Genomic DNA, 19,117 nt, shown 5'->3' with positions numbered 1-19,117 from the left:
AACTTCATTTGACCTGATGAGTGGTTGCTTGTGATCATATCTCTAATACAGTTTGTTTGCAAGGTGCAGAGAAACGGATACGTTAATTAGTTCTTGTGGCGAGACCTGGATTTTAAAAGAATAATTAAAAGCTGGGTCATGTCTGAACATGATCTTGAAATATACCATGTTTTTGTATGCATACCTCCAGTTCAACTCTCTAAAACTCATTAAAAAAATCTGCCACTGCCCTGGAAGAGGCTGCCAAGAAAGGTCGTGCAGTTTCCATCCATGGAGATTTTTCAGCATTTTGGCACTGAGCAACCTGGTGTGACTCTAAAGCTCTTCTTCCTTTGAGCAGGATGTCAGATTAGGTGACCTCCAGAGATGGACTTGGATCTAACTCACTGGGTGGTGCTTCATAGTGAGATCTCCCAGTCTATGGCTTTAACTTTCTATAAATGGCTTTAACTCAACTTTTTAGCTTGTGACCTACTGCTCAGTGCAACGATAAAGGGTTTACTTTTGGCCCAGTTTGCATGAGAAATTGCTTTAATTCTTTATCGTTTTCAGGTTTTTTTTTTTTTTTATTTTAAGTAGGAATATACAATGATTGTGTTTTTCTATTGTTTTCTCTGGATAATATGCATTAAGTACAGGAGTTTGTACAAACAGGTTTGTCTGAAGTCTAGTTTACCTTCCAGGATGCAGTGACAGCCCTGTTAGCTAGGACGACTGCCCAACTGGAAGCAGTTGAGAGAGAGCTGGCAGAAGAGAGAGTGAAACTGGAGTACACTGAAGAGGAAATCCTGGAGATGGAGAGAAAGGAAGACCAGGCAGAAGCCATATCAGAAAGGTACAAATAGTAGTTAAAATACCTAATCTAACAGCTGAATAATATTTGCACCATAATGATGATCTGAAATACGGCAGGAGAAGCAGCAGATCCTTGTTCTGAGATCTGCTCCCTGTTAGGACTAGGGGTGTAAAATTCTTCTATCATGTGATGACGCACAAGCAGGAAAAAAAGTGTCATTTGAATAGCTAGCTGTGTTTATAGGACTTGGAATTTGGGGAGAGGGAAAACACTTCTTTTGAATCAAGCAGAAACATTGTTAGGGAGGCAACTGCAATGACTTGGCAATGGCACTGTACTTTTTAAAAAAGAGATATATAGATATGTGTAGTGACATGAGAAAATGAAAAAAAAAAAAAAGTATTGCAATGCTTGCAGAGCAGATATGCCATACTGCTCTAATTCATTAGTAATATTACTCCTTTTTTGAGCTATGCTTTTCTTTTTGTTACCGTTTTCTTTGACTGTTACAAAGACTGGAATGTAAACTTGGAAAAAACTATGGAAGCTGATTTTTTTGTCATGGAATTTATTTGTTTACCTGTGCATCTACAGAAACACAAGTATTCTGTATTTCTACTACAGAAATATTCTTAGTTGATAAACTGAGCAGGATAATGAAATGTACAACTATTATCCATAACTTGATGGGTGGGTTGGTTCTTTGTTGTTGTTGTTTTGTTTTTTAATGCCTACAAAATCCTTGTCGTGTTCTGACTTCAGGAGTTGGCAAGCAGAATCTGTTGACAGTGGATGCAGTAATTGCACCCAGACTAGCCCTCCTTATCCGGAGCCATTTTGCGGGGATTCATTAGCTGGACACATGTTTGCAACTCAAGCTGGCCAGTACAGTTCTGGAAAACTCCAGCCTCCACCAGTAAAGGTAACGAGAGAAGGCACTGAATAGGAGAACTGCACGCTGCTGCTTGCTAAGTCCAAATTGATCTGGAGAGAAAAGAAATGATACTAGCAGTCCTGCATGAGCACTGCCTTGATGACAATGGTGTGCCTTTGGAGTTCTTAAAGTGTCCTCTTCAGGGCTTGTGGGTTTTTTGTTTGTTTTTGTTCTGTTTTCTTGCTAGTTACTTCTGAGTAGAACAGTTTTTACGTTAAAAGGCAGGAGTATTTTTAATGCTACCTCTATCTAGTTTTAAATATGCACTTGCATCAGTGTGTTGCACCAGGGGAGATTCAGATAAGATATAAAGAAAAACTTCTCTCAGAGAGTGGTGGTCGGGCCCTGGAATGGCCTGCCCATGGAGGTGGTGGAGTTGCTGTCCCTGGCAGTGTTCAAGAGATGTCTGGATTAGGAGCTACAAGATATGGTTTAGTAGCTCATGGTAGCAGTGGTAATGGGAGGAAGGTTGGACTAGATGATCTTGTAGGTCCTTTCCAACCTTGTGATTGTAGGATTCTATGATTTATTTTCTTGACATTGTAACATAAAAGATGATGATTAAATTCCAGTGCTCTGAGAACTTACAGTTCTTAAAAGGAAGAAAGATGCTTAAAATTTTAAAACTTCCCTGTATTTTCAAATATCTTAGTGTTCTTGTATCATTGTTTCAACAGTCTTTTAGTTCCCTTTTATTGAGGTTGTTTTTTTGTTTTTTTTTTTTCTTGGTTTGAATTCCTGAAGTTTTTAGGTTGATACTTGCTTCAGAGTCACCTTGCTTTTTGAAATGTGGCTTAGTGTTCTCTTTCTGTCAAGGCTGGGAGATCAGGTGGTAGCTCAGTTAATGCCCAGTTGTTAACAGTGAATGCAGTCTTTGTCTTCCACAACTATGATTCACAGTATAACTGCATCTTATAATTTTTATTATAATTTTTACTGTTCCAGGTAAGGCTTCTGAAAAATAATCTTACAATTTTGAATGACCTAATTTTAAGACTACTGACAATAAGGTGCTTCGTTCTCTGTTCTCAAGGCTCATTAAAATTTTATCCTAGCTAACAGGGCAAATTGTTTACTTTTGATGTTGTTGAAATAAAGGGAGAGGGGAAAAAGAAATAGAAAACAAAAATTCTTTCATTGTAATTTTAGGTGGATAAAGAAACTAATACTGAGGATCTGTTTCCTGAAGAAGTTGCTATCCTTCCAAAAGAGAGAACTAGCCGCAGGCCACGGGGTTCTGCTTTTGTTCGCAGCAGCACAATTGTTCGTTCCCAGACCTTCTCACCTGGAGCACGAAGTCAATATGTTTGCAGAGTGAGTAAAGCTTAAAAAGAAGACAGGAAGAGACGCCTTCACACGAGTATTTGTGTGCTTGTGATAATTTCTTCTTAAAACTTGAATTACAAGAAACTTATGCTATTTTTTGATGCTAATGGATGTTTCATTGATTATAAACATTGAGGTGGGGGGGAAAAGGTCCTTGGTTCCTGATCACTGTAAGAATTTAAACCTGAATTTATTTCTGCTAAAATTAAAGAACCCACCGTAACTTAAATCTGAAGCTCCTTTACCTGGCAACCTGTGATGCTGAGCTAGTGGTTCATTTTACAGAGTTGTTTCTCAGTATTGCAGATTGCTATATCAGTATTGATTTTGCTATATTGGTGGAATGCATGTGACTTTATTTGCAGTCTTTCCTAAGTAGCTTTCCTGAGAGCTTGAGTTTGAAAATGCCATTGTAATTTTTAAGCCAAGAATTGAGAAGCTGGACGTGAACTGGCAGTGTGCGCTTGCAGCCTGGAAGGCCAACTGTGTTCTGGGCTGCATTATAAAGTGGTGACCAGCAGGGAGAGGGAGATGATTGTCCCCCTCTGCACAGCTCTTATGAGGCCCCATCTGGAGTACTGCGTGCAGTCCTGGGGCCCCCAGCACAGGAAGGATGTGGAGCTCTTAGAGCGGGTCCAGAGGAGGACACTAATATAGTCAGAGGGCTGGAGCACCTCTCCTATGAGGAAAGGTTGAGGGAACTGGGCTTGTTTAGCTTGGAAAAGAGAAGGTTCCTGGGAGACCTCGTAATGGCCTTCCAGTATTTGAAGGGAGCATATAAACAGGAGGGGGAATGGCTATTTGCAAGGGTGGATCGTGACAGGACGAAGAGAAATTGTTTTAAACTGAGGCAGGGGAGGTTTAGGTTAGATATTAGGAGGAAGTTTTTCACACAGAGGGTGGTGACACACTGGAACAGGTTGCCCAAGGAGGTTGTGGATGCCCCATCCCTGGAGGCATTCAAGGCCAGGCTGGATGTGGCTCTGGGCAGCCTGGTCTGGTGGTTGGTGACCCTGCACATAGCAGGGGGGTTGAAACTACATGATCATTGTAATGCTTTTCAACCCAGGCCGTTCTATGATTCTATGAATCTTTTGGTTTAGCCCTGTTATTTATATTGCATACAGTGCGTTTGTGGACTATACATTTTCAATATGAGCTCTATTATATATATTTATTTTTAATAAATAACTAAAGGGAAACATGTGATTGAAATGGAAAAAAAATTTTTGCTTAAAACTACACAATTTCAGTGTTTTTGTTTTGTAATAAAACTCAAAAGAAAAAAAGAATCCTGATTTCTGAATGCGTTAGCAAGTTTTATATTCAATATCTTTTCTGCTCAGCTGTATCGCAGTGACAGTGACAGCTCGACTCTGCCAAGGAAATCACCGTTTGTCCGGAATACATTGGAGAGGCGCACTCTGCGGTATAAGCAGGTATGGCTGGCAAATAGGTTTTCACTGAAGCTGATGTAACAGTGGTACTTCTACACATAAGCATATTTGTTCTGATCTTTTTTGGAAACATGCAAGACTTCTGTAATGCAGTCAGTAGCTAAAGGTTGCTTTCTGTCTGTTTTGGTTGTTTGTTTTGTTTTAATCTGAAAAGTAGACATAGGAAAGTAAGACATTATTGCGAATGATTGTTGAGGAAAAGACAAGGTAAAGACAAAACCTTGCTTAACTGGCACTAGATTTGTATTGATTTACATATAAACTTCATTAAATTTCTAAAATCTAGTTTATGATACAGAATGCAGACCCACAGAAGTCTGTATGAATGATGGGAAAACATCCTGCTCCCTTGCCGTGCAGCCTAGCAAACAGTGGTGTTTGGGGCCCAACAGTAGTGTGTAAAATTGCAGGAACTAAAGGGATCTGGACAGACTTGAAAGGTGGGCCCATGAGAATTCAGTGAATTCTAACAAGGCCAAGTGCAAGGTATTGCATTTGGGTTGGGGCAAAACTGTGTTCAGACTGGCAGAAGGGTTTCTTGAGAGCAGCACTGCAGAGAAGGACTTGGGAGTTCTGTTGGGTGAAAAGCTTGATGTGAGCCAACAGTGTGCATTTGCAGCCTGAAAAGCCAGTTGTATCCTGGGCTGCATCAAAGGAGGAATCGTCAACAGGGATCAGAGCTGAATGTTCTGTTCCACTCTGTCCTCATAAGGCCCCATCTTAAGTACTGTATCCAGACCTGAGGGCCCTAGTATAGGAAGGATGAGGAGCTGTTGGAGCAAGTCCAGGGAAGAGCCACAGGGATGCTCAAAAGGCTGGACCTCCTCTTCTGTAAAGAAAGGCTGATGGAGCTAGACTTGTTCAGCCTTGAGAAGGCTCCAGCGAGACTTCATTGTGGCCTTCCTATACTTTAAGGGAGCTTATAAACAAGAAAAATGTTTGTGGGTTGTTTTTTTTGTGTGTGTGTGTGTGTGTGTGTGTGTGTTTTGGGGTGAGATTGTGGATGCTCAGTCCCTGGAGGCACTCAAAGCCAGTTTGGATGGGACCCTGGGCAACCTGATCTAGTGGGGGACAGCTCTGCCTATGGCACGGGTTGGGGATGGGTAGACTTCAAGGTCCCTTCCAACCCAAGCCATTCTATGATTCTAATAGCTTAAGTTCTTTCTCCACCCACCATGCAGAGCAAGTGGGATAGAAGGGCATGTAGGAAGTTAATACGATGTTGATAAATGGCTTACAGTTTAGCCTGGTAAGCAGATACTGATTTCTTGCTGGTATATGCAGGTAGATGACTGTGCCTTCTATTTTGATTCAGAATGTATTTTAAAGCTAACATCGAGTAAGTTCCTTTGAAGTGAATCTGTTGCTCAGTGTGTTGTTTTCTAGCATAGTTATTCAGTTATGGGTATTTCATATTATATGCCTTTGCTTATTTTCATTATATAAGAGTTTAGTTTATAAACTTAAATTAGTTAAATATTTATAAGCTGAAGGTAGACTGTAAAGGAATGTAGTAAAGAGCATTAATTGAAAAAAGTTGTATATTGTACAGAAAAAAGCACATTACAGCTAATTAACATTTCACTGTGGGGTATAAATAATCTCTCCAAATCTTTGCATCAGGAAAAGCTTTGTGTAAAGTACATACATAAAATGTATGCATTATGTACCTAAAAATATACCAGTGCACCATGTTGAGAATAATGTACTGTGAATTGTATTTGAATCCTAATAACTCAGCAGTCCTGCAGATCATCTTTGGCTGAGCTTATGGCAAGGACATCATTAGACCTGGAGCTGGATCTCCAGGCATCCAGAACTAGACAGAGACAGCTGAATGAGGAGATATGTGTCTTAAGGGAGCTGAGACAGCGTCTGGAAGATGCCCAGCTCAGGGGGCAGACAGATCTGCCCCATTGGGTCCTTCGGGATGAGCGATTCCGAAATCTGTTGAAGGAAGCAGAGAGGCAGGTAAGCTAACATGAAGTTACTCATGCACTCAACTTGTTTAGAAACATTTCATTTCAAAATTTCTTGATTGTAAGAACTTCTTCAAAGATCTTGTTTATTTATTTATTCACTTCTTACCGAAATCCAAATAATTCATGTTGCCTCTATGTTCTTGAAGTTGCCACAATGAAAATGATTGCATTGATTGTTACCCAACTGTGTGTTTGAAAACAATTACTGGAGAATGTCACTTTCTTTTAGTTATTTTATGGCTGGAACTTTAGCAGTTTCATTACTGAAAGAAACTGTGCTAATTTGATATTTCACTTTTTAGAAGTATTTGAAATGTTCCTTAAGTATTTTTGCTCTTCTTGGGGAAAGAAAGTAAATGCAAGAAGCATTACAACAAACAAAACAGCCATTGGTTATCAGAAGCAGGGTAAGCCTAGCTTCATTTTGAGATCTTACTTGAGAGAGCAATGTGCAGTAGATTTTTTTAATTTAATGCATATCTTTGTGAAGAACACTATTAAATTAAATAGTGCTGTTAGTCTCTTGCATTTATAGATCTTAAATGTTCAGCTATTTCAGATAATATAGTGGTGTGGTTTTACTCTGGTGATTAGAAACAATCCATCATGTAAACCTAAGTATTTTTCTGTTATGTTTATTCACATTATAATTATTAGCATTCTATTCTTTGTCTCGTTTTCAGACACGGCAGACCAAATTTGAACATCACCAGGAGCAAGCAGCTGAAAAGATGCTAAAGAAAGCATCAAAAGAAATATACCAGTTGCGTGGGAAAAACCAGAAGGAGCCTATTCAGGTGCAGACTTTTAGGTGAGTGATAATGTGCACTGATATAACAACAGTTCATTACAGAAGTTAAAGCTCTCTAAAGCAGTTAGCTCAAATTCTGTGTATCTTGAATATAGCCAGTAATTTCTAACCACGTAGTGATTTGAGCTCATGAGGTTTCCTATGAATTGCTTGTAGTGGCAAAAAAGCAAAATTAAGGTAAAATTACAGTCTTACAGCTCTAAAATGTGTGAGGAAAGAAGTCTTCATGTGCATACAGCATACCTTGGGTGATTCTTTTAATTTAGCTTGGCTACTGTGAAGTTGAAACAATTTCTCAGCTCTTCAGTGCTGTCCTGTAGGCCTGAACAGTTTGCTTAGTGTCATGCATGTATATTACTAGAGACATTGTTTCTCTGAAAATTGCTCAATAATCTTCCAGCTTTCTCTTAAGCCTTTTCTTTGGGCTTTGGTTCCTGTTCATCTATTTTCATGTAGTGTGTGTCCTGCTAGATTTAGTTTGCATATAAACAGTGTGCACTTCACAGGAAGAATTTAGCATTAATTGTTAAAAATATTTTTAGGGTGGGTGTAGGCATGGGAGGAAGATCAGCAACGGTTTTACATGATACTGTTTTACACAACGTTCAGATTTTTTAGAATTTGTTTATGAGAGACACTTAAGCAGAAAACTTGTCCATTCTGTAATATTGGAAAGGGAAAAGCCTTCCTCACAGATGTGGAGAGGAATTAAGAAGAATGGGGATTGTAGGGTTGTTTTTACATCATTTGTTTCTGGTAATGACTGAATTTTTGTGCTTATAAAATGATATGGGAAATTGATAAAAATGAGGTAAATGAAGTGAAGGACAGTTTGATTGTATACATTCTTGCACCTTATGTGCACACATCCATTTCTTATGACAGTTATTTTATAGCATATACTGTTTGCCTAATAGAGAAGCAAGGTTAATCTTAATGTTGTCTTCATTGTAGTTATTGTAGGCATTATTGCAAAATGTCAGAGGTGAACTTTGCATTGCACGGAGGAGTTACATCCTATGAAACCTTTTTAGAGTGAACTGTAGTTGATGTCCAGTTCTATACAGTTTGCACCTAAATTTTCAAAACTACTAATTGTGTTCAGGGGAATGCTTCCAAAAGTATATGGTGAGGGTTTTGTGTAAGTTACTTGTACTCAAGTAAGCCCTGAGGTAGGTGTGTAAGTAGTAAGAAATAAGGAGTAAAGAAATGGTTATTGCGAGGGGTTGGGAAAAGGACAGTGAGGGAAGATTTAGGTTGAATATCAGGGGGAAGTGCTTTACAGCGAGAGTGAGGTGGTGGAACAGGCTGCCCAGAGAGGTTGTGGATGCCCCGTCCCTGGAGGTGTTCAAGGCCAGCTTGGATGGGGTCCTGGGCAGCCTGGTCTAGCATTAAATGTGGAGGTTGGCAGCCCTGCATGTGGCAGAGAGTGGAGATTCATGACCCTTGAGGTCCCTTTCAACCTGGCCATTCTGAGATTCTGTGTGATTCACATAATCTCAGGAGGGTTGAAACTGGATGATCTCTGATGAAACTAGATGATCCTTTTCAGCCCAGGCCGTTCTATGATTCTGTGATTCTATGACGTACGTCTGACTTCTTTTCATCTTTTTTGATCACAGAGAGAAGATAGCATTTTTTACAAGACCAAGGATTAACATACCTCCTCTGCCGGCTGATGATGTATGACATGTTGCATTGTAAACATGAAGTATTTATCGCTTTTATTTTAATGAAGTTATTAGATTAGCCAAGTTTCTTTTAAAAAAAAAAAAAAAAAAAAGCAAACAAACGAAAGTGCAAAAGCTAATATACACGTTTTGTAAAAAATAAAAAAAGGAAAAAAAGTAAAAGTAAACAAAAACATATATATAAATATATATACATATATATATTTTATAATAGCGACTACAACAAGGCTTGGTTTTTCCTTGTTGTGAAATTGACATCTCTGAAGACAACTTATTTTATAAAAGATCGACTATCCTGTTAAGAGCGTGTACAGTTTTTATGCTGTTTTATTTGACTTAAAGGCTGGAAGACAGAAACAAAGTGAGTTCAGGCAAATTCACTGTAGTGTAATTTATTTATAGTGCCTTTTTTCCTTGAAGGAAAATACCTACTTTAAGATGTATTTTAAGACTGAAATTTTGTTCTTCAGTATTTGTCATACAGTAGAATGGAACCATTGAGCTGGTTTTGTTTCTGATACCTGAAATGAAAATACTATGTTCTAAAATTGTCACTTTTTTCAGCTTTATTATCTGTAGCTTATTATGTACATTGTATCCTTTAGCACCGTCTGTGTCATAGCAAAATATTATCACCTGCAGTGTGTTTAACAGTGATTAGAAGCGACGTTAAACACTGCAGAATTCGTTTGCATGTTCTTACTGTGCACTAATAGAATGTTTTCATTTCGGTTGTCTCTAAAATATCTTTATATTCTTAACTAGATGCTCAATTTAAACGGAGGAAGGAAAAGGGTGACAGATCTTTGTTTTGCTGTTTAAGGGAAAGGGAGTTAAGAGAGCTCTGTGAGCTAGCTAAACTGCTAAAGGGATATAGCAATTCTTACAGTTTCAAGATTCTGACCTGATTCAGGAATACGTGCTAATTTCAGAAAGCAGCTGCAGTAAGGAAGGGTGCTTAAACACGTATTCTTTCTAAAGGATCTGTTTTGAGGTTACTGCATGTGAGTTCTTTTGAACAGTGACGCTTTCCAGGGAGGAAGTTACAATTCTGGAAGATACAGCTCACTTGATTGCTGATTGGATGAGCTGAGATCTGGTAAAAATAATTTTACTTGTTCATTGTCGTGAAAGACTGTCGCTCTGCATTCCCGAGAATGCCAGTTTTGTGTCCTTGCATCCTGCAAGTATGTAAAAATACTTCTTTACTAAGCTACTATAATAGAGCTTCTTGTATTTTTCTAATTATGCATTACCTACAAAAAGAGGTGCCCAACACAAGACTAACTTTGCAAATTGCTAGAATTGCCTAGAAAGAAGATCGTGCTCTCTTTTCATCAAGGGGATGTGCCCAGGTCAGATTGGCTTCAAATTTTTATGCCAAGAAACCAAAGCAGCAGCAGTCAGAAACTAAGCAGATTCATGAAAACCTCTGATCAATGGGAGTACTTTAAAATATTTTGCAAGCATTCTTTGTATCAAGAGCTTGTGTTCTGTAAGTGTGTCAGAAGTAAGGAAAACCTGAAAGTGAAGCTAAATTGCTTCTTATTTGCTCAATCTGAGGCCACATGTTTGGACATGGGGAGTTAAATCTCAGTCATTACTCAATGAGGATGATTAGCAAAGACAGTTAACTTTAAACTAGTACTTAAACTATACAGATAAAAAACAAGTTAGTGTTTGGGTAAAAGTCTAGGGACAGCAAGCTTTCAGGTGCTTGTTACTTGAAATGATCAGTTGGTCGGAATTTCATGTCTCATGATCAGTGGAGGCCCTTTCATAGTAGTATTTATCCTAAGTTACCATGCAGTGCTTCCAGAAATGCTTGCTTTGTGCTAAGAATAGACAACACCGTGTTCTCATGGCAGTGTCTGAATACTGGAAGAGGTTGCCCAGAGAGGTTATGAGCTCTTTGTCCATGGAGGGATCGAGGACTTGATTGGGTATGGTCCAGGGCAGCCTGGTTGCATTAGACCCACCTTGTGCAAGGGCTGGGTTGGGAACCTTCCTCCCACCCTAAATTGATCTCTGACCATATAAATATAACAAAGGGACGATGTCTGGTGGCTTCTCTGTTAGGGGGTTCTGTTGGTGTTTTTAATTAGTGACCGCTGTGAGACGTCATCAGTTTATCTCGTGAGTCTGTGATTCTGATTACTGTAACGAGTTCTGTCTTGATGTGGTAATGAGTTATCATATTCAGTATTCATCTCTCTTGTTTTTGTCACAGTTCTGTATGATTGTGTCATTTTTGTATTATTTGAAAGTATTTCTTCTACAAAATAAAATAATTTGCCATAAACAAATAGAATTTTGTTTAATGCCACAGAAGAAGACGTTGTTTCAGGGGTTTATATTTGCCACATTTGTGACCCTTTCATAAAGACATTGTATATTTGAGTAACAGTGAATGCTTTCAAATAAAATAAAGAGGAAATCTGTGAATTCAGAGATTCTAGGGAAGTTCCACTGAAGACCTGAAATGGATGCGGAGTGTAAAGAATGGCGGATATGTTTTCCTATGTGGTTACTGCTCACAATGAGTTGACACCTGTATCTAAAGCTCATGGTTGAATATTCCAAATTTCCTGGCTGGCTCCTCTACCACACACTGAGTTGTCTTTTTTTTTTTTTTCTTTTTCTTTTTTTCCTAGCAGGATTTCTTACTTGGTAGATTTGTGTTTGGACACTGTTATTCCTATAGTATCTTAGTTCATGACCAGTCCCAATCTGGAAACCACTCAAAAGAACACACATTAACATTTTTAGGCTGAATTTTACTGGTGCTTTCCACCTTAATATTTGTAGAAAGACCCTTGTTGTTGTTGTTGCTCTCTACTACCCTGAGCTGCAGGAGCACAGTCAGAATGGAAGTACTGACACATGACACCTTTCTCTGTGCAGGATTTGCAGGGCGTTAAGGGTATGACGGAGTTTAGGTTATTTTTAAAATGGTCTGCTTGAAATAGTCATCTGGAATGCCAACTGTCTCGCTGCCATCAGGATCAGCTACAAAAGTTGTAATGGGTAGGTTGGTATGGATCTGCTGATATAAGAATTAAGTCTTGTATATATTTCTTGCTGTGAGTGCTTTGTGTGAGTGCTTTGCAAAACTTCAAGGTAAGTGCTATATATAAAGAGCAGATTTTTTTTTAGCAGTTAGATGAACTACATGTTCTGTGTCCATTTTCAGTATGATGCAAAACTGATTTGAATTGTGTTTTTAGGGAGGATGGAGTTTTACTGCTTGTTTTGGATCCCATCTCTTTTCTAACAGTAGAGGCATGGGACTATGAGAAGAAAAATATATTTACAGAGAGACTTCAGAAACTGCAAGCTAGCAAAAGGAAGAACTGTTTCGTTTCTTTGGTTTTTTTGTTGTTTTTTTTTTCCAAAACAGCATATGAACACTTATTTCCCTTTTCCTGAGACTACCTGATTGACTCACTAAGATTGGAAGAAAATGCCAAAGCATGAAATTGATTTGGTTTTGGAATCTCTCTATGTATCAGCTAAGTGACTTGCTTGTACTTCAGAACATCTCAGCATTCTTGGAAGTTAAAATCTTCTTGGAAATAGAATCTGGGTTATAGAATGACATATTCTGTAGTAAGTTAGGTATTCTGTTCCTATGACAGCCAGACTATCCAAGTGGAAATATGCATTCAGCAAAAGACTCAGTGAGTTCATCTGTAGGAAGATGAGGAAAACTGGGAAGGGAATTTAGGTAAGTCTATCAAGGAAGAAAAAGGAGGTTAATACCGTTGTTCTCATTTGGTTAGTGCATATAATAGCTATTTTGTGTCTAGGACATGGTATTTATGTTCTGTTATGTGTCTTATGACACAAAAGTTCCTAAGTATTTATGATTGCATCTGACCAATTCGTTGCTGCTTGCTGTTTTCCCTACACTCTCTCAATAAAGTGATCAAGGAAAATTGCAGATAAATTATCAAGGAAAAAAATTAAGTGCTAGTGTTTAAATTCCTCCACATAATTCAACTGGCTTATTAATTTTGCTTCTAATGGGCACAAATAACAGACACTGACAAGAAGTTCTTTCACTTTGCCCCACTTTCCTGATGTGATTATAGTAGGTCTGCAGCTGTTGCTGATGCAGGAACAATAGAGAAATGTGATCTGTGCTGTGATGTAAAGGGCATAATCAAATCTCTTTTCTAAAGGCATGTTCCTTGTTCCAGAAGGCTGTAGGAATTTCAGGTGAGGCAAGTGAAGTGCTCAGTTTTCATAATAAAATTGAAAATGTGGCTTCTGTTTGTGGAATCCATATGAGAAACAGGGAATTCAGGAACTTCCTCTGGTTTGCAGACAAGATCTGCTGGAGCTGTGGAGCCATTCTGAAAAGATTCTGTGCACTCTGTACCAACTGACTTGCTCTGATGGGCCGGCCTGTCTGCTTAGAGCATCCCCAGGTATTTGCCTAAGCACACTGGAACAGAAAGACCTTCTGGAACTGTGCTCCTCAGCCTTTGAGGTTTGTGGAAACCATGTGTGCGCCTTCAGTCACTCATGGGCGTTATCATGTGTGCCTGGACAAGGTCTTCCTCTGCCTACCTGTGCACCTGCTTGATAATACAAAGCACACCCCTGAATGCCCTCAAGTGTACAAGCTGTCTGTGCACAGTTTGGATAAGATGAACCAAGCTGTAAGGCACGTGTCCTGAAATAAGGTTTCATGCACAAGTGTTCGTATGCTGTCTTCTTGAATAGTAATAACCCTGTGTTGCACAGCATGATCCTCGTGGGGGGTGCAACATTTGTACCATCAACTTTAACATGGTTATTTTGCTGTAGAGCCTGAGTACAATACATTGCAGGGTATAACAACAGCAGAACAAAAGGCAACAAAACAATGCTGGCGTGTAATGCGCAGTTGAGCAAAATGATGAAAGACAATCACTGCATTTGAACAAAACATTTTATGATGTTCTAGTGTTGAAATACTTGATAGGAGGATTTAAGCCGAAGTTTTGAAGGAAGAGAGGATCTTTCAAGCAGCAATGGCTTCACAGATAAAAGGCAGAAGGGTGCAGGTGGGATGATTTAATGAGTGAACCGGGTGGAGATTGAAGATAACGTTAGGGACTAAGCCTCTGGGGTCATTTTGCAAAGCTTGGCTATGGAGGGTTAATCAATCTGCTAAGCTTGAAATGGAGCGTGAGGAGAAGGAAAAATGCAAGGGATGGTGGAATTTGTTTGTCTGACTCCCAGGCCACTGGGATTACATATTTCAAAAAGATGAAATAGGATTATTACAACACCTGGGTGCTGCTGCATGGTGAATAGGAATGCATCTTAATTTGTACAGTCTATAAATTGCTTTTTCTTCATGAAAAATGTGTTTGTTAGTGCTGCTGCAGCAGAATTTATGAACTCTCTGTAAAGAAAAAAAGCAACCACTTCTCAGGTGAGGGGGAAAGAAAAGCACCAGGTATTGTGCTCAAGAATGCAGTGCTCAAGAATAGGTAGGGAGGGATAAAGAAGCTTGCAGTGTAATCTTGCAGGATTACAGCTTGCTTTGTCTCTCTGCCCCGTCTCCTATCAGATATCCTATAGACGGAGGATGCAGTCACATGATTATTACTGCTTCCTCCCCATGACATCAGTGCTTTGCAGCCATACCACTAAAGAAAGGATGCTTTTGAAATCTTTGGGACTGGGCTAAATGATGTTGAATTGCAGGTAAGCAACATTAATTCTTCAACAAATTAGCGTGCCAGATGCTTTGCACTGCCATCCTGGGGCTCCGGCTCCGTTAGGCAGAGTTGCTGCTAGAAAAGAAGGCAGAACAGATTCTTTGCGAGCAGAGGGCTTGCAGGTGCAGAGGCTGCTTACTGCTGTGTGCTGCTCTTCCAGCTGACATCTCCAGCAGAAAGGCTGCCAGCTGGAGCCTTAAAGCCGAGGAAGGCCTTTTGTCCCTGCGTTTCGATATGGCTCCTTCATATGTATGCTGAGCTCAGTTTGCCGGAGCAGCCATCATCATGCAGCCGTGCAGAGAGAGGAGGGACCAGCAGCACCGTTTTCATTGCATGGCCAGTTTTGTGGCTTATTGCTGTGGGCTTTTTCTTACCTTAACGGCTGCCTAAAGGAAGTTGTTGTAGAGAGAGATGTGTCTGAGCTTAAAAAGGATATGAGGATTAACTTGCTTAGGGGGTTAGCAGCTGTATTTGGGGAAAGAGGCTTTTCCTTCATTAATTTTTGCTGACGTGGTTTGCAAGTACCCAGTCCGACAGGTTTCCTACATGATCTGCTGTAGTATAGGATAGGTATCGTTTGTCATCCAATATAAACGTGGAAAATAACATTCCAGAAAGGACATAGTAGATGACGAGCAGATTTTCAGCTCTTACACAAGCTGCTCAAAAGGCTGAAAAAGCCCCACTGAACGGATTTTTTGGACAGGGGTATTTTTGTGGCAAAGTCCAGAGTCTGTTTTCTTTTCCTACGATACAAATATACGAAGACATAAATTTGTAGAGAGTGGCTTGCATGGCCTTCTTTAAAAAATTCTGGATGTATTTTTAAATGTATGTTGGCTTTTTATTTGCATTGCATTGTTATTGTCCTTAATATGAATAGTAGAATGGTAAAAGCAAGAAGCTAAATTCATGTTTGAATTCATACCAGTCAGAGAAGTGAAATTGTGCTTGTTTATTTTTGCATTAAGAATTCTGATGAATAAACGTGCGCTCTTGAAAGAGAACGGAGGGTGACTCAGCTGCAGCTCCATAGAGGACAGGCAGACAGGTGGCACGTCAGTCACAGCGTGCAGAATGTTCTCTTATTCCTGAAAATCCTCCTCTCTGTTCAAGTTTTTGTGGTTGTTTTTTTTTTCCCCATCATTGAAGTGTGACATGGCTCGGGTCAAAGCCAAACACCTGAGGAGATTTTGCATCTCCAATGTTGGTGTGTAGGCTGCACATCCTGGAGGGAGGTACATTCCAGTCTCAAGTAATAAGGTATGTGGTTGTGTCAGAAATATGGAAAACAAAATGAACAGCAGTAGCAATGAAACTCTGGAACCAATGAAGACAGCAGTTTTTAGAAATAGAAAGCCTTTGTTATTATTTCTTCAAATAGAATCTTTGTTTTTTCAAGATCAAGCCTCAAAAGCAGTGGAAATACAAGCCTGTCATTTGATGAGATAGAAGGCTGTATTCTGATGGCACCAGTGCTGAATTTCCTCTTTTAACTTCCTCTGAGGCATCAGGAGGAGTGCTGGCTCAATTCTTTCTAGCCTTAGGAGTGCAGCAAGTTCGGTTCCTGCTCGCCATGCACAGGCATGGCCCTTTGCCCTCATGAAGAGTGCAACCCCCCAGCTGCTGCAAACCAGTGTTACAGACACAACGTGTTTTGTTCACCAGCTCTGAGCGTATCTGAGTGCTGTATGGAGATCCGTATAAAGCAATTGTTTTCCTGGGCTCCTGATTTGAATCAAGGCTTTTTTGTGCAACACTGGACAAGGTATCAGTCTAAACACATGCTGGGGCAACTCTGAAATTGAAGGACTCAAGTCTTTTAGCAGCTATTTTTTATAAAATGGCAACTCTGGAAATAGTGCTGCTGGGAAGGCTGTGCTTGCCCAGGCATGTTGTGTTTCACTCAGGGCACTGCTCCCTCTGGCTTCTGGTAGTGCCCATCCCCTTGCCAAGGGAGGCAGCAGCCTGAGCCTTCTAAAGCAGGACTGGAGAGGGTCCCAGGGATGGCGTTGGATGGTCAGCGTGGAGCAAACAGGCAGGGAAACCAGGACAGGTTATAGATGAGGAGTCTAAAGCTTTTCTCAGCACAAATGCACACATACACAGAAGGTTCTGGGTTTGCTCAGATTTCTTCCTTTCTAGACCAGAAGAACCAGCAATCATGTATGACCTGCAGCTGATGCTAACAGAGAAGACTGGCAGGTTTCCTTCAGGTTGCTGTTCCTAAAGCACTTCTAACATGCTGCTCTCAAGCATTATAACAAGGGTGGGTTTTCTCCATCTTGCAGGTGGAGGAGCTTGGAGGTATGAAGTCACTGTTCTGTATGCGTGCAGCCCACCAGCAGCAAATGCTGCCATACAAACCAGTGCCCTGTCAGAAAAACACAAACCTCCATCTGCATTGGAGTGACTCACCGCCTCCACTCAAATCACGAGAAGTGACATGGCAGAACACATTAATGCCTTTTCCACTAAAGCAGGTTTACCAGCTTTATTTTAAGCTGAGAGCTTAAAAATGTTTTCAGTGAGAGGTTTATTTAATGTGTTAAAAGCACCATTTAATGGGATGGTTTTTTAGGATTAAAATGCAACTCTCTTATTTCTGAATATATATTTTTTCTTCCTGGAAACCAATTTATTTCTGTTAATACTGTTGTTTTCTGGCTGAGGAAACAAAGGGCAGTGCTGCAAACCAAGCAAACTTCTTGGGACATCAACCACTGCTGAGGCAGTAGGTTGCACAGGAAAGCATCCAGGTGAGTTTTGAGTATTTCTGGAGATAGAGAGATTTCTTCAAAAAAACAAGGTATGCTGGGTTGTTACTTGCAGGGCTCGTGGTGCTGGTGGGATGTCAGTGGAGGAACATCCTTTAATAAAGGTTTTTCAGCTTGGTTTGAGAAATGCAGACCACTTACATTCCGTAACAACACTTTGCTTGTGCCGTTTCTGCAGCCCTGACATCAATGCTAGCGGCTACATTTACTGGGGGGGCTGTTAAAGCTTGCTGGCAATAATGGAAGTATGTTTAGCAGTGTTTTTCTTCACAATGGAGCCCATTTTGAGCAATGCGAGCGTAAACATTCCACTTGACATTTTGGGGAAAGAATTAGGTTCCCCCTGACCCCCTCCCTAGCTGACATAACTCAGCAGCTGCACTAATTGTGCTCAAATTTTCCAAGAAACTTTGAGTGGAGACCAGACACGTGATGTTTCGTACCAATGGAACTTGTCTCCAAAGGGAGACCCGCTCCAGGAAGGAGCTGGGTTGCGCTGGGTGCTCAGGCCTCCAGTGCTGAGAGTTAGTGCCATGGCCTGGAGGCCTTTCGGGAGGTTAAGGGCAGCTGGCCTAGCTCTGCTGTGGCTGCTACGTCCCCTGCCACAAGGGCTATTTGTTATAGCTCCCACCAGCTGTGGGGCGCATGGGGTGCCCAGGTTTCCAAACAGGCCGTGCTGCCCCGTACCCTGGGCCCCAGGCTTTGCGTGCCCTGTGCTCCAGGCCTGCTCCCACGTTGCTGCTGTGATCGTACCCTTTGCACGTGCGGTGGCTGAAGGGAGTGTTCGGAGACTGTGGTTCAGTCTGGAGGAGACTTTTGTGCTTCAGTTTTCCACCGCTTATCCCAAATATTTCCCCCCCCTCTGCCTCCCAGGCCCTCTCCCCTGTGATCTGCTGCCCTGTGCTTGCTGAGTTTGGCTGTGGCTTCATCGTTTTTTCCATAGAGGTTACTCAGGGTAAAGCCACGCATCCAAAATTGGCTGCATGTAGCCTGCCCATGCTACCACAGCAGAAAGCTCCTTAATGTGTGGTGATGGGGCCGTACAGTAACATGCTGCAGTGTTTTAAATTTATGTTCTAGATATGGCAGTCTGCCTGTGTTTGTGCTGCAGGAGATGGCAGGGTTTCACAGCATGCTTTACTCATACGCTGGGACCAAGCCATTAATCCTTGAACTGTAAGAGAGTAAGGACTGTAAGGATTTGCCAGTGTTATTATCCATCTTTATTTTCCCAATTTAACTGCTCTATGGTTTGGTTTTTTTTTTCTTTTTTTTTTTTTTTTCATGCCACATTATGTCTCCAGAAAGGCCTGCGACTGAGTTCACCCAGTGTTTTTTAAGGCACCATTGTTAAAGCAGAGGGTCAGTAAATGGATTGCCTTGCTCAATCTGAGGCTCTCAAGATGAATAGCCTTGTATCGCTCATGGATATTTTTCAGACTGAAGAAAACTGCACGTTTTACTCACGGTTCAGCCTGCCTCTACTGAAGGCATCTTTCTTGTAAGATGCTGTTGGGTGATGATTTACCTCCTTCTATACCTTGGAGGATGTGCTGTTTCTAGGTCATCTTCTGTGTGGCAGGGGATGGAGGTAGAAATGCCCCTGGGCATTTTTGGTTCCCAACC

The 19,117-nt window shown here is 40.7% G+C and overlaps 2 protein-coding genes across 5 annotated transcripts in view; both read left to right on the top strand.

The window, feature by feature from the left end:
• WWC3 (WWC family member 3) overlaps positions 1–11,303 on the top strand; it is a 97,799-nt gene extending 86,496 nt beyond the window's left edge. For 3 of the 4 annotated variants that reach the window (XM_042809980.1, XM_042809979.1, XM_042809978.1), the window contains 7 exons: positions 684–835; positions 1,559–1,718; positions 2,880–3,044; positions 4,403–4,495; positions 6,254–6,484; positions 7,179–7,306; positions 8,929–11,303. In XM_042809980.1, the coding sequence (XP_042665914.1) occupies positions 684–835; positions 1,559–1,718; positions 2,880–3,044; positions 4,403–4,495; positions 6,254–6,484; positions 7,179–7,306; positions 8,929–8,995 (996 nt within the window). In that variant the 3' untranslated portion in view covers positions 8,996–11,303. The remainder of the gene's footprint in view (positions 1–683; positions 836–1,558; positions 1,719–2,879; positions 3,045–4,402; positions 4,496–6,253; positions 6,485–7,178; positions 7,307–8,928) is intronic. The other variant, XM_042809981.1, reaches the window with a different exon arrangement.
• A 3,303-nt stretch (positions 11,304–14,606) lies between these two features.
• CLCN4 (chloride voltage-gated channel 4) overlaps positions 14,607–19,117 on the top strand; it is a 37,554-nt gene continuing 33,043 nt past the window's right edge. The window contains exon 1 of the mRNA XM_042811003.1: positions 14,607–14,700. The gene's annotated coding sequence lies outside the window, so the exon portion shown is untranslated. The remainder of the gene's footprint in view (positions 14,701–19,117) is intronic.

The sequence above is a fragment of the Centrocercus urophasianus genome, unplaced genomic scaffold (genome assembly GCF_019232065.1).
Source record: "Centrocercus urophasianus isolate 14NV4802_14NV808 unplaced genomic scaffold, USGS_Curo_1.0 seq_12, whole genome shotgun sequence".
NCBI lineage: Eukaryota > Metazoa > Chordata > Aves > Galliformes > Phasianidae > Centrocercus > Centrocercus urophasianus.
This window is presented reverse-complemented; position numbering and strand designations above follow the sequence as displayed.